This window comes from Triturus cristatus, chromosome 7 (assembly GCF_964204655.1).
Source record: "Triturus cristatus chromosome 7, aTriCri1.1, whole genome shotgun sequence".
NCBI classification, from domain to species: Eukaryota; Metazoa; Chordata; class Amphibia; order Caudata; family Salamandridae; genus Triturus; species Triturus cristatus.
The window spans coordinates 1,193,830,898-1,193,845,758 of NC_140590.1; the positions used below are offsets into that span (position 1 = coordinate 1,193,830,898).

The window sequence follows — 14,861 nt, forward strand, 5'->3', positions numbered from 1 at the left end:
GAAAGTGTTGGATAGCGGAGGGGTAAAAATTACTATTCCCACTCTAGTTAGTGCAACAGTAGGGAAAGTGTTGGATAGCGGAGGGGGGAAATTACTACTCCCACTCCAGTCAGTGCAACAGTAGGGAAAGTGTTGAATAGTGGAATCATTTTAAAATTAAAAACAGGGGGAGGAGCCTAGCGCTTGACCAAGATGGCCGCGTGAGCTTTGAGCTCCTGAGACCCACGCGCCCTCCGTCGACTATCCTGTCTTCAATCCTGTTTTATATGCACGGCATCTTGCAGATGACTCGTTATGGAGGCGATTGATGCTGCCCGAGTTCGGATCGCCCACCGGGAACCGGAGTTGTGCACGGCGGAAGATTGAGGCCTATCTCCGAGGGATGCCAGGGGCTGGCGTGGGCAGGATGCCCGACCTCTAATTGAACAACAGCGGCCAGGCGAGGTGTGAACTGTCGGACGGAGGACTTCGTCCTTTCACTTTCACTTTCTCGCTCTTTGTCTGCCTTGGCCCGGGAGTGCTTTCGGCTGCTTTATTATCCTCTGGACGCTCTGCGCCCTACTCTGGCTGGCTATTGCAGATCTGACTTCTCCTGATGCCTCTTACTGAGAGAGGGCCGTCTTTTTGCACCGGCCTGCTTGGTGCCAGACATGTCGGGTAAAGCAGAGGTGGATCGGCTGAAACCCAAGGCTACCAGGCGGGGAGCCTATACTCAAGCCAATAATATGGATCCCTATGCCCAGCAGAAGGGGTCGCCTGGTGGATCGAGCCAGTCGCTGGATGTACAGAAGACTGCCTCACCCTCAGCCTCGGAGCTCTCGTTGCAGGATGTCATGGGCGCGCTCGAAGGGATGCAGGCTTCGATTGGGAGACAGTTTGATGCCCTGGCGCACAAAGTGGATACCATCTTGGTGGACGTTAACCTGATCCGCGCGGATTTGGGCAAAACTAATGAACGGGTTAAAGCCCTTGATCTCAAGACCACGGGCCACGCTGATGATGTCTCGGAACTTCAGACTGAGGTTCATAAGCTGCGGGCCGAGAGTGACCTCTCCGCCCGTAGGCTCGAGGACTTTGAGAGCCGGGCCAGGCGCAACAACGTGCGCGTTATCGGGGTCCCGGAGTCCTCGGACGAGATTTCTGTAGACCTGCTCGTGGAGGACTTGGTGCTTAACCATCTGAAGCCTAAGGGCCTTGGGAAGTTCTTCGCAGTTGAGCGAGCTCACAGAGTGCCGGGTGGGAGGCCCAAGGTAGGAGCTCCACCGAGACCAATTGTCGCCCGGCTCTTTCACTTCCGAGATCGGGACGCCATCCTGCAAGCATCGCGGGTGACGGGCCCGGTCCCTTTTCAGAACGCGTCGGTGAGTTTCTATCCTGACTTCACCCAACTGGTGCAAAAGCAAAGGCAGAGTTTTCTGGGGGTGAAGAGACGGCTTCGGGAGAGGGACCTGAAGTATGCCATGCTTTTCCCTGCCAGATTACGTGTGGTGTACGAAGACCGAACTTTCTTCTTTGAGTCGCCTGCTATGGCCGGTGAATGGTTGGACGCTTTGCCCCGACGGCGGACTGGCGAGGACGCTGCCGCAGACGGGGACAGTGGCCGGGATGGGCAGGGTTGATGCCTTTGGAACCGAACTGACTTGATTTGGGTCTAGATAATGACTTGAACTGATTGCAGTAAATACGGAGGGTTGCGGGAGGACGATGGGAGCTCTTTCCTCCCTCAGGGTACTTTTTGTAGATTTGGGTTTTGGTAGGGCGACAGGCACACTGCAAGTTGGGGGGGCTTTGTAAGCTGCAGCAGGGGTGCAGGGTGGGGGGGGATAGTTGGGATTTTGGGTTTGTTGTTGGGGGGTTTGTTTTTGCAAGGCGTAGTAATCATTGTCAGGATTGTTCCATGGTGGCTCTTCGGGTGTGGGGTGGGCCTCTTTGTGTGTGGGGATGGGGGGTAGGGGTCTAAATGTTCTTAGCTGGAATGTTAATGGTTTGGGGGATCGCATTAAGCGGGGGATAGTCTTGCAGTTTTTGAAACGGTCTTTGCCGGATGTCGCTCTACTGCAGGAGACACACCTTATAGGTAACACTTGCTATGCTCTTAATAGGAAAGGTTACAAATTCATAGCTCACTCGGGATTCTCCTCCGGCTCCAGGGGTGTGGGCATTCTAGTTAGAGCTTCACTACCGTTCGAGGTGAACTTCACCATTGTTGATGATAGGGGGAGGTTTGTGGCGGTGGCGGGGAGGTGGGAAGGAAGAACTTTGGTTTTGGTTTCGGTCTATGTCCCTCCTGCCCTGCAGGCCTCAACGTTTACAGATCTGGGTAGGGCCTTGTTGGACCTCCCGGAGGGTATGCTAGTGGTGGGGGGTGATTTCAATGCTGTCGGCTCTGGGCTGCTGGATAGGTACCCACCCAGGGACACCGGGGGGGCTCAGAAGTGGCTCCCAGACTTTCTAGACACACTCGGCCTGGTAGACTGCTGGAGGCTTCGGCACCCCACACAGAGCCAATACACCTTCCACTCCGGGGCGCATGGTAGCCTCTCTAGGATTGATTACCTGCTCACTCTGGCTGTGCACGCCTCATTGGTAACTGAGGCCAGGCATATGGCGCGGGGCATATCGGATCATTCGCCAGTGTGGGTCCGGCTGGACGTCGGCCGCGAGGGAGGGGGCAGGGTTGCTCCTATTAACCCCTGGTACTTTCGTGACCCCAAGATGCGCAGTGCGCTGTTGAAGACAGTTGATCACTTTTTTAAGGACAACCAGGGGTCCGTTGACTCGGCCGTGTCGTTGTGGGAAGCATTTAAGACCGTGCTGAGAGGAGAGGCCCTCTCCTTGGTAGTGGCAGCCAAGCGGCGGAGAGATGGCGAGGTTATGCAGGTTGAGGAGGAGATCGCGGCTCTGGAGGGGGCCCTGGAGGGGGAGATTACAGAGGCCTCACTGCATGAACTGAGCTTGAAGCAAGCCGAATATAAGGACCTGGTGACGAATGCTGCCAAGACCCTCAGTAGGGAACAGCAGGGAGTCTTGTATGATGTTGGTGATAAGGCCGGGAAACTCCTAGCTTGGCTGGACAAAAAAGAACGGGTTAATAGAGTGGTGCCGGAGCTGACGAGAGAGGGGGGAGAGGTGGTTGTTGACCCTGAGGGGATAGTACAGTGTTTTTCGGATTATTTCCGTATGGTTTATGCCTCAGTTTCGGATAGGCCGACCGAGGATTCGCTTGACCTCCTGCGTGACATCGCTCTGCCCTGCCTTTCTGATGTGGATAGAGATGATCTCGATGGTGACATTACGGTCGATGAGGTGGCGGGTGCCATCCGCGCGCTGAACTCGGGCAAGGCCTCAGGCCCTAATGGTTTGCCGATTGACTTGTATAAGCTGTTCCCGGATAGGGTTGCCCCTCACCTGCGCGCCATGTTTGTGGAGGCGCGGGGGGGTGGGTCCCTTCCGTTGGATCAGAGACTGGCGACGATTGTTGTAATACACAAGGAGGGTAAACCCCGAGATAAGTGTGCCTCCTATCGGCCAATATCACTCCTTAATGCTGAGCCGAAAATTCTGGCTAAAATTCTGGCAGGCCGCTTGGTCAGGGTGCTCGGAGAATTGATCCATCCGGATCAATCCGGCTTTATCCCGCACCGTAACACTGCGTTAAACCTTCGGCGTCTCCATGGAGTGATTGCCAGGGCGGGCATGCTCCGAGAACCAGCTATTGTGGCATCGCTTGATGCCACGATGGCTTTTGATACGGTGGAATGGGCATATCTGTGGGCTGTGCTTGCCAAGTTCGGCTTTGGCCCTGGTTTTGTGAGCTGGGTGAGGTTGCTTTATGAGGGCCCCCTTGCGAGTGTTGTGGTAAACGGGCGGGCGTCGACTCAGTTCCAGCTTGGGAGGGGAACTCGGCAGGGTTGCCCCCTGTCGCCTTTGTTGTTCGCCCTTGCCCTCGAGCCACTGGCGGCGTGGATACGCTGGCATCCGGATATACGTGGACTTAGATGGTCGCCCGAGCACGAGGACCGTATATCGCTCTATGCCGATGACATCCTGTTATATCTCGCCTCGCCCAAGAACTCGCTTATAGTGGTTTGTGACGTTCTGACGTCCTGTGGCAGGAACTCGGGACTCGTCATCAATTGGAGTAAATCGTATTTGTATGTTCTGAACGGCGAGGCTCCGCCGGTCCCGCGAACTTGTTCGATCCGGATCGCCCAGCAGGGCTTTGTGTACCTGGGGATTTTTATCTCCACTGACTCCACTCTGCGGTATGAGAGAAACCTGCTCCCCCCACTGGCGCGTTTGCGGCGGGATGTTGCGGGCTGGCGGAAGCTGCCGCTCTCCCTCGTTGGGCGCGCCGCCTTGTTTAAAATGATGTCTCTCCCCCGGTTCCTTTACGCCTTGCAGGATACCCTTGATTGGGTACCGGCCAGTTACTTCAGGGAGGTTGAAAGCCTCCAACGATCGTTGTTGTGGGATGGACGGCCGCGCATATCGATTGCAAAATTGACGCTTCCGTGGTACGACGGGGGTATTGCGCTTCCGGACATTCGACGCTATTACTGGGCCACCCAGTTGAGCGCGATTAATCATGGTTTCTATGGTCCGGCTCTAAGCCCCGGCTATGCCATTGACCGATGGTTGCTGCGCGGCGGTAATTATCATAGAGCGTTGTACTCTCGGGCGCTGGACTCGTCCCTCACGGGGCCCACTGGGGTGGCAGTGCGCGTGTGGAGGTTGGCGACTGACTCGCTGGGCTGGAAGGATAGGCTCACCCTAGCTACCCCGTTGTTTGAATCTGAAAAATTGGGAAGGCTCTGGCATACGAAAGGTTTTGATAAATGGGACTTGATTGGAATCTCCAGGGTTGGAGATTTGCTGATTAAGGGGAGGGTGAAGTCCTTTGAAGAGCTGCAGCAGGAGTATGAGTTGGGGAAATCCGAGTTTTTCCGCTATGTTCAAGTGCGTCATGCCCTGCGGTCAGTCCTCGTAGAGGGTGAGAAGGTGCCTGAGTCCTCTCCATTGGAGGATCGGATCCTCGACGGCCATATGCCAGAGAGTACGATTTCTCTCATATATAAGAAATTGATAAATGTTCGGGCGGACCTGCTGTTGGGGCTGAGGGACCAGTGGACTAGGGACGGACTCGAACTGGATGACGAGGATTGGCAGTCTGCGGTCTCCTCTCCTAAGGAGGTCGCTATCCCATCACGTCTGAGGCTGGTGCAGCTCAAAATACTCCACAGAACCTATGTTACGGGGCCAAGGCTGGTTCATATGGGATTTTCTGAGGAGGGTTTATGCAGGAGGGGCTGCGGTATGGTGGGTACCTTTATGCATATTATTTGGGAATGTGGTGTCATCATGGAATTCTGGAGGAGAGTCCATACGGTGATGGGGGAGGTGACGGGCATTGTTATGCAGCCGGAGGCGCGGTGCTGTCTCCTGAATGTTTGGGGGCCTACCGATCACGATGAGGCACAGACCCTGTGGGTGACTCTGGGTAATATGGTGGCTAAACGAGACATTGCGCGCCTGTGGGGCTCTGCGGGTCCCCCCACATTGACTGCGTGGAAAGAAAACATGGACTGGAGTATGCTAAGGGAAAAGACAGTATATTGTGCTAGAGGGCGCCCCCGGAAGTGGCACGCCATTTGGGGGCGGTGGAACCAGTATAGGGGGGGCATATGTCTTGCCCCTGATTTGGATCCCCCCGATGAACAGATCTCTCCTTAACATTCTTTCCAGCTTTTGTATATGTATCTTATTGTTAGTTGACTTTTTGGGCCTCTGCTTTTCCCCCTTTTTCCTCTTAACACAGTATTGTGACTGTTAGACGAGGGGGGTCTGCTCTCCCCTGAGGGGCAATCACCAGTGGTATTCAGTGTCCTTCGCCTTGCTGGGGTTTTGTGTGAGTTTGTATTTATTTAAAACAGAACCTTTTCTGCTTCTCCTTCTCTGCACTGTGGACGTTTCTTTGTTCTGCTCTCTCAAAGCTGCCGAACCTCCGGGATGTCGGCTGAATAGCTGTGTCCATGTTTTTTGAAGAATAAAGGTTTTCAAAAAAAAAAAAAAAAAATTAAAAACAAATTAACACAAAAGATTTTTAACAAATATATAAAAGTTTTAAATATTACAAAAGATAGAAACAGATTAGAATGTTAAAAAGATCTAACAAATAACTAGAAAGATTATTTAAAAAATCAAAAATAATTTAAAAACATAAAAACTATTTTTAATAGAAATGTTTCATAAACAAAAACATTACATAAATGTAATAATTTTTATTTCCTCCCCTATAACCCCACACAATTCACAACCCACATTTAAATTTAAAAGAAATGTTCCTCCATAATTAATTATCAATTAAACAATTAATATTTAAAAAAAGTAAACAAATGAAAATTAATTTACTTCTCAAACGTTACCCCTATAAAAACAAAACAACAATAAACACTTACCATAAATATCAATTGATAAATCAATATTATTAATCAACTAATTAATTAAATTACTTTACACCCTCTACCCCAATAAACACCACAGCCCACACCTAGAAATCATTACACAAATTCCATAACTAATTTTACATTAATAAATTAACTTATTAATTTAAAAGAATTTACTTCCCACCCTTTACCACTATAAACCCCACAACTTACATCAAAAATGAATTACACAATTGCCATAATTTAATTGTAATTATAAATAAATTACTTCCGTTCCTATTCTCCAATCAACCCCACCATGCACTCCTAAAAAAAATGACACACAATTACCATTAATTACAAATTAGTTAGTAATAATGAACAACCAATTAATAAATAATTAATAAAATAATTACCACTATAAAATCTACATGAAATACCAGTATACATAAAAAATTATTAATTTATTATAATTAAATTACTTCCCACCCTATTCCCCTATAAATCCACAACCCGCTACAGAACATAAAAACGCAAAATTATGATGAAATTAATAACTACTAAAAATGTAACATTAAAAACAAAACAAATTCTTATCCAAAAAAATAGATCTAATACTTTTAAAATACATACTAAAATACATAACATTAATTAAAACATCGATATTTTAAACAACTATATTTTTGCAAACGATATTAACAACTTCGATATTTCCAAAAATGATATTTCTTACCCTAAGTCTATATTCTTGACCATGATATTCTTCCTGTCTATATTTAAACTCTATATTTGTGTACGTCGACATTTTAAACTCAATATTCTGTCTGTGCACAGTCGTCAGCTAGGGAGGAGGAGTGGTAGGTGCACTTTAAGTGCGCATGGCGGTTTGGCCAGACGTCTTAGGCTGGCCAAACCGTCATGGGCGCTTAACATTTCTCCACCCGGCTGTGTTGAACAGCCGGTTGGAGAACCAGCACAGGGTCCCAGGCCCTTACTGAGTGGCAGTTCAGCCCGCTTTGGCCAATCACAACGCTGCTCTCATGTGAGAGCAGCGTTGTGATTGGGTGGGGACAGGAGCAGAGAAGCATTGAGGCAGCCTGAGCAAAGGAGCAACGAGGCGGCATCTGGCATCAGCAGGTAAGTTCTTTTATGTTGTTTTTATTATTCTCCCACCCTCCCTACCAAGTGTCATTGGCAGTAGCTGCTATTGCTTTAAAATTTGTAACTATGACTGAAAACAGTTTGAAATCATGTGGATGTATGTGTTCTGGAACTTTGTTTTCTTACTACTGCTTTTGTTTAAAAAAATCTGTGGAACAATGTAGTTCTCAGGAATGCCCTTTTTGGTATAGTTTAAAGTAAAGAGCCTGGAATAAATTTGAATGAGAAATCATCAATTGGATGTATATTTGTGATTTTGGATCATGAATTTTATTATCCCTACAAAACATCTGTCTTAATCACCTTTGTCATCACACCCCTACAATGTCAGGGCCGTCAACATTATCTGTCTCACATTTGAGAAGTTCCTAGCAGGTAGTGCTCATCCATTGTCAACAGTCCCTATTCCCTCCAGTTGTCAGCAGACGATGCTCTATTTAATCCATTAAGCCATCAGTATTTCTCACCCCCCTTGTTCCCTATACATGCCATTAATGTCAACATGTCCTCATTTGATATAGAGTACATCCCAAATATTAGGTTTCCTCTCCACTTTTACTGTTGCAGGCCTCTCCTAATTGGAAGGGAGCAGCCTTCTCTCAATTGTCAGCATCTTTTATCACATTAGGCATAATTGTCAGTCCTTCTCCAGTACACACCAGTATTCCCCTAACTCCTATTAGGAATTGGCAGTCCTGTGTCTCTCCTTAATGTTCTCTGCCTTTGATGTCAGCAGTTCTTTGACAACAAATATCAGCAATGTTCTCCCTCTTCATGTCAGTAGTTTTAAACTCCTACAGAAGGCAGGGGTCTTCTCAGGGTTTAGAGGAGGGGAGAGAAAAAGGAAGGGGGCAGTAGATCACAATATCTTGGATCTTGGTCAAAATTAACAAGTACATTTCTCAAATTTAGATTTTCCCCAGGCTCCAGAGTGGATATGGAAGATCCAAAGAGCATTGCTCCCATACACTGGTAGGTGGCCAGTGAGGATCCACGTTCCATCCCGTAAATGATGATGGAGCCACATATAAGCGTCACACTTGCATGCCAATTTCTTTCTTGCCTCTTGCCTCTGTCCACACCCTCGGATGTGGAGCCCTACTATAATCAGGCATACCAATGTGAGGATCTTTAATTTGGGACCTTTTTAGAAAAAGAGACCATTCCACGGAATGGTGAGGAAGGAGGGCAGTGAGGAATCTGTGGTTAGATAGAGTATCCAATAGAAGAACACTACCAAAACTAAATATCTTGTTCTACTGGTGGATACTTCTAACTGCAGATTCCTCGCCTTTAGAATACATACAAAAGCAGTATCCCACAAGGTCAGTCTGTGGAATGCCTCAAATGAAAATGTCCTGCAGGGCCGAACATGTGAGCTGTCCTTCCAGACAAACCTGGCTGCCATGGTAATAATACTTTGTGAATGTGTGCAGTGAAGCCACGCTGCAGCCCGACAGATATCAAGAAAAGGCATTCCATGTGCCAAAGCACAGATAGCAGCGGTGGCCATGATACAATGGGCCCACAGTCCTTCCGAATGCTGCTTCTTGGCCAAAGTGTAGCAGATCTTAATGGAGAGGACTATCTACCTTGACAAAGTCCTTTTTTGCACAGCTTTGACTTACTTTGCCCCAGAGAACTCCGAAAAAGCTGATTGCCCACCCAATTTCAAGTCTCTTTTGTGGTTTAAAAAATGGAACCTCTCCTCCTCTTTCAGGGTATTGAGGGGCAGCAACAAAGTTGGGAGAGTGATGGATTGGGCATCATTAAAAGGACTCGCAACCTTCCGCAAAAAGGCTGCCCTGGCCCTCAATACCACTTTATTTGGGAAAAACGTGGTGTAAGAATGTTGCATCGAAAGAGCTTGGAGTTCACTCACATGACGAGCTAAAGTTATTGTGACCAGGAATATAGTATACAGAGTCAAGAGACTTAGAGGACAGCTGTGCCTCACTTCAGAGGGAATGCACATGAGGAAAACGAGGACCAAATTGAGATCCAACTGTGGCATGACAAAGGGTTTTTTAGGGGGCTGGGAGGGACATTTGTACAAAACGATTCATAACAATTAGCAGAAAAGGTGATTTGAGCAAGGGTGGTTAATCCATCGAAGACAAAAAAGCCAAAAGGGCCGACAAATAACCTTTTGGTAGTGTCCACTACAAGTCCTTGCTAAGCCAGAGAGCAAACAAACAAGAAATTCGACAGCTTGGCCAGTCATGGGTCCGTATTGCGGGTGACAGGCCAAGTTACAAACTAGTCATGGCGCCTGGCTAGTCAGACTTTGTAGAGGGACTCCTGCCAGCAAGGATGGCATGCACAACTTCCGGAGAAAGACTGAAGGCAGTAAACTGCTGCAGCTCAATTTCCAATCAAGGAGGTGCCGACTGCATAGGTTTGGGTGCAGGCCACTGCCATGCTGCTGTGACCGGAGATCCTCCCAGAGTGGTAGACTGGTCAGAGGACAGATGCTCATGCCAGAATTTCCGGGTATCACACTCTTCTTGCCCAATCTGGAGGTACTAGGATAACTTGAAGCCAGTTGTTCCAGTTCCTCTTTCGAACTTGGGGCAGGAGAGGTACCTTCAGCTTGGTGGTTCACGACTAGGGAAGAGCTATAATGCTCCAGGGACGAAGTGCTTCTTGGCACCAGACCCCATCCTACCCTGCTTTTTGCAGTACCATAATGGGGTGGTGTTGTGTGCAAGAACCTAAACCAACCACCCTTTGATGGACAGTAGGAAAGCTTTTAACACTAGTCAAATGGCCTACAACTCCAACAGGTTAATGTTAAGACATTCCTCTGCCAGAAACCAGCATCCTCAGATCGCCAATTATAATGACGCATCTGCCACCATCATCAGCACTGGATGGGGAAGGGAGAGGGGTCTTCCACAGGTCCAGCTGTGGTTGACCAGGAAGCTTTACAGCCACTGTCACTGATACCCAGAACTAAGGCTGAAACATAGGAATCATATCCCGAATGTCCTGGACTTGTGACGGCGGGAAGTCCCGAACTGCACTGTATCCAGGATGGCTCCAACGAAGGAGTCCGGTAGGACTTAAGCATGTTCGTAGTGAACCCCAGCGATGTCAGGAGATTCGCCGTTATTTGGAGGTGGTCCACGATTAACATTGGCAATTCCGCCGTTCCCCTGCCAGCCATCAAGGGGCACTGGTGAGGCCAAAATCAAAAGAGAACACAGCGTATTAAAAATGCTCCAGGCCCACCTTGAACCTCAAGTAGCGTCTGTGGGACTGGAGGACCGGTACATGAAGGTAGCCATCCAGCTTCAGCCTCTAATGTCGTCAAAACAGGAACCTGGCGGAGGCAGCGTGTCTGCAGCTCAGTTCCCTCCAGTGACCAGCCAACATCTTAATCGAGTGGGAGGACCACCAAGGTAGCGGGTGGGAAGACCAGTCACGCCATGGTTTAAGTCAGATACTCTGTCTGGTGGAGTCACATGGGTTCACCATGCTGGTTGAAGCCTGAACCACCAGACATATTGGCATAGGGTTCCAAGTCAAAAAGTCAGGGTCACCTGGCTCTGGCCTGTGGCACATAACAACTAGCCTATTCACTGGTGGAAAGGTTCAATGCGTATACCAGGGGCATGCTAAGGCGTCAGGGTCTTTATTAAATGGTAGTAAAGGCTCAGAGCAAGCCTGTCCAGATATCAAAACATCTGTTATCATATTTAGTTTTAACTTCCATAACTGGCAGCTGCACAGCTAATAACTCTGCTGCCTATCTCAAGACCACAACAATGGCAGCACAACAAAGGAGGCACTCTATTCCGTTGATCGCCCAGGAGGAGAACACATCCCACATCTGTGGAATTGTGCAACCCACTGGCCTCCTGCAATTCCAGGTACAGAGTGTCATCATCATAGTGCGGACGGAAAATAATCCCCATCATCTCAATTGCCATCTCAAAAAGCTGACTGACTAAAATGAAAGTCGTAATAGAAAAGTTGTTGCAGCGCTCGGGTGCGGCTCCTTGGTAAAGGCATGGCTCTGTCTAAGTCAGATTAAGCCAGATGGAGTGCGTTGGTATGATTTTTGGACAGGACACAATCTCAGTCGGGCCGAGAATAATTTGCCTCAGAGTCTGATAGGACGATTATGACAGGGTCTTACCCCAGCGCTGGCAGCGTCATGGTCTGCATCGAAGTCAAAAGGACCTGCATGCATTTCGCTGCCAGACCAAGTTGCCTCTTGTTTTTGAGAGGAACCAGAAACTATTTCAAGAGCCACAGAATGCACTGTGGGCAGACCCTCCAGCGGTATAACCCAATTGGAGGCCTCTGCAGACCGCTGGGCCCAAAGGTTAACCAGAGGGAGCCGGAAAAGTGCCAAAAATTCACATGGCCTCTTTAAAAGTCTCGGCTGAGACGTCACGGACGGCCCAGGGAACTCCAAATGCATTGGGATCAGTTGAGAAACTGGCTCCTTTGTGGGGGAGTGGGAATGAGACTGAAAGGCAACCTGCCATCCTTGCAACATCTCTGGTGTGGAACTGGGACGAATCTGGTTTGACCCACTTGTGCTTCTGCATCGCTTTACCAAAAGACTTGGATCGTGAAGGTGATCTGTCATGGAAACAGGTCTGTGCCCTCGACTTTGAGTGGGACTTCTGTGACTCCTTTCCTTGTTCGGCGACATACAGCTTCGCTCCACAAGAAAAGAGATACTCTTCAAATTCATAAAGGCACACACCTCTCAGGACTTGGATTTGTGCCCTGAATCCAAAAACCAGAAACACAACTCATGGAGGCGGTCACAGAAATTTGTTCGCAACAGTCTCTATAAGATTTAACCCCTTCCATGCGGCGCGGATTCCCCCGCGGTGCTGACCGTTGCTTGCGCGGGCGTGGTCATGACGGAACGGTTCCGTCATGAGCACAGCTCAACCGACGCTCATGACGGAACCGTTCCGTCATGAGCACCGAAGGGGTTAAACCCTGTAGTTTTAGGCCCACTGCAAATATTATAGTTTTTAGAAGAAAACTCATCAAGTGACGAGAAAAAAGTGGGAGCGAGCTTCCGGTCATGCATAAATACACGTAAAGAAAAGAACGGACATCGATGAGCAGAGATGGCACTTACATTTGGCTTAATCATCACTTCCAGGCAGAACAAAGTCCAAATGGAGCTGCACGGCACCACCTACCAGCGCGAGGGAGCAAAGCTGTTTAAATCTTCTAGATCCAGTTTTGCACCTGGGGACATTTTTAAAGTGAGGAATCTGTGTTTTAAGTATTCATCAGAAACTAATCTGCAAAAATATTGCATTGATGCTATTGACTACCACTGTATCATCATGGTAAGAAGACATGGAGTTAAGATTTGTAAATTTAAACTTCCCTATATAAGCTTTCCTTGGTGAGCTAGTGGCAGTTGATACTGTATATGTAATATTGTTTTAGTTGATATTTCGACCAAATTATTCTGATATATCAGTTGCTCTACTTACCTATAAATGCCAGTAATCCTCTCTCCTCTGCTGTCCTATTTAGATTTTAATTAATCAACAATAAACGTGTTACTTACTCCATATCAACTGAAGCAGCATACCACAATACCAAATATAATCTGATTCTTCAAAACAATTTACATATTGATTTAATACCTATTAATGATTCCCAAACGGACGGGATATTCCCCTGGAGGCTGAGCAGCCTCTCCCAGGTATCTGGCTGTTTCAATTTCATTCTCTTTCCTGAAAGCTGGGAGTCCCATGGTCCAGGGAGTCGGCTCCGGGCGAATGACTGCAGATCTGATGGATACCTTATGAAAGTGAGGGGAAAAAAAGTATCGACCAGTAATGAAGTAATTTCTTGAAATAAAAAGAATGTTGAAGGAGAGGGAGTGTGAGAGAGTGAGTGAGTGTGAGTGAGAAAGTGAGGGGTAGGGACAGAGAGAAAGAAACAAGGAAAGTGATTGAGAAACAGAGCAAGAAAGAGAGATGCACTTATCAAGACAGTAAAATAGAGACAGAGAATCAAGCTGCATATTAAAGGGGAGGACATCTTAACATAGCATAAATGGGTGCATTAGCAAACAAATGGGCCATGCAGCCCACTACCACAATAATTTACAGTCTTCTGCATATGCAGAAACTGAAGTAGTTTGAACATGTGCATGTACAGAAGAGAATGAGGCACAACAGCTGTTTGCCAAATGCACCATTTATATTTCAGTTGACCTGCATCCCTCCCCAACATTCAAGAGCACCCTTAACACCCCCACATTGTGTGGTGCACCCTCAGACAGCACCAACCCTCATTGTGGCCTTCACGCAATCCTCAACAATAAGTGCATGGGGCTCCTACGCAGACTTTACATTTGGCAAAGGCATTCTTTCATTTGCTAAGACCACTTACGCAAGCAAAAGAGGGAACACACACCCTCTCTGAAATACACGCCTCCTACACCTCAGTTCAGAGTATAGTTTTAGAGATGGGGCCTTCTCTTTTACCAATCTTTTCCACTGCAGAGCAAGCAGCTTGGTAATCTCTACAGAAAGAATACCCATCACAAACTTCAATGCAATGAACACCACCTGTGAGTGGTGACCTCATAAGGAATTCTGTGAAGACTTAAATACTGATCATTGTGTTGAAGACACTAGAAAGCAAGTGGAAATTAGCATGTGTGTGGCCTGCTAGCATCGCAAAGTCTAATTAACCATCATTAAAAACAATAGCAAAGTATATTTCATCCCACAGAGAGAATGCCAAGGGGGATAACATGCATACCTGCTACAGACTTTAACAAAGGACATACTGTTTTGCAGGAATGCAGATTCGAAACAGTAAATAAGCACCTCTAGATTTAGTTGATCCTTACTGACATGGAATTAAATTATCTCAAGCAGGGCAGCATGCAAAAGCAGCACCCAGTATCAGTAGGCTGCCTAAATGTCATGGGAAAAGACAAAGATGATTCTCCCAGTAAATGGTCAAATATAACTATCTTTAGTCAAAGAAGAGGTGCTAAAAACAGGTGTTAAAATTAAAAGGCCGAAGGAGCGCTAGGGGGCGCCTGACCATCATGGCCGCTTAGCGGTGCGGCTCCGGGCGCCCGGCCCCGTTTCTTTCTGCTGGCTCCGTCCTGAGCTGCCCTGGCCGAGCTTTGGCGGGCGCATTGGGGCACGGAGCAGACCCGCATCCTTCGGCCCCACTTTGGTGAGATCCGGCCCTCCCCGGGCACCGCTGGTCGCCATTGTAGCGGGCGCGGACGCGGCAAGCCTGGAGCGGAGACCGGGG

The 14,861-nt window shown here is 48.0% G+C and overlaps 1 protein-coding gene across 7 annotated transcripts in view; it reads right to left on the minus strand.

Moving 5' to 3' along the window:
* Positions 1-14,861, minus strand: part of LOC146811566 (telomerase protein component 1-like) — a 1,575,504-nt gene that overhangs the window by 1,364,994 nt on the left and 195,649 nt on the right. For all 7 annotated transcript variants that reach the window (XR_014966741.1, XM_085618541.1, XM_085618539.1 and 4 more), the window contains one exon: positions 13,223-13,380. Coding sequence is in view for 6 of the 7 variants with exons in the window: in XM_085618541.1 (XP_085474667.1) it covers positions 13,223-13,380 (158 nt within the window). In the remaining variant the exon portion in view is untranslated. The remainder of the gene's footprint in view (positions 1-13,222; positions 13,381-14,861) is intronic.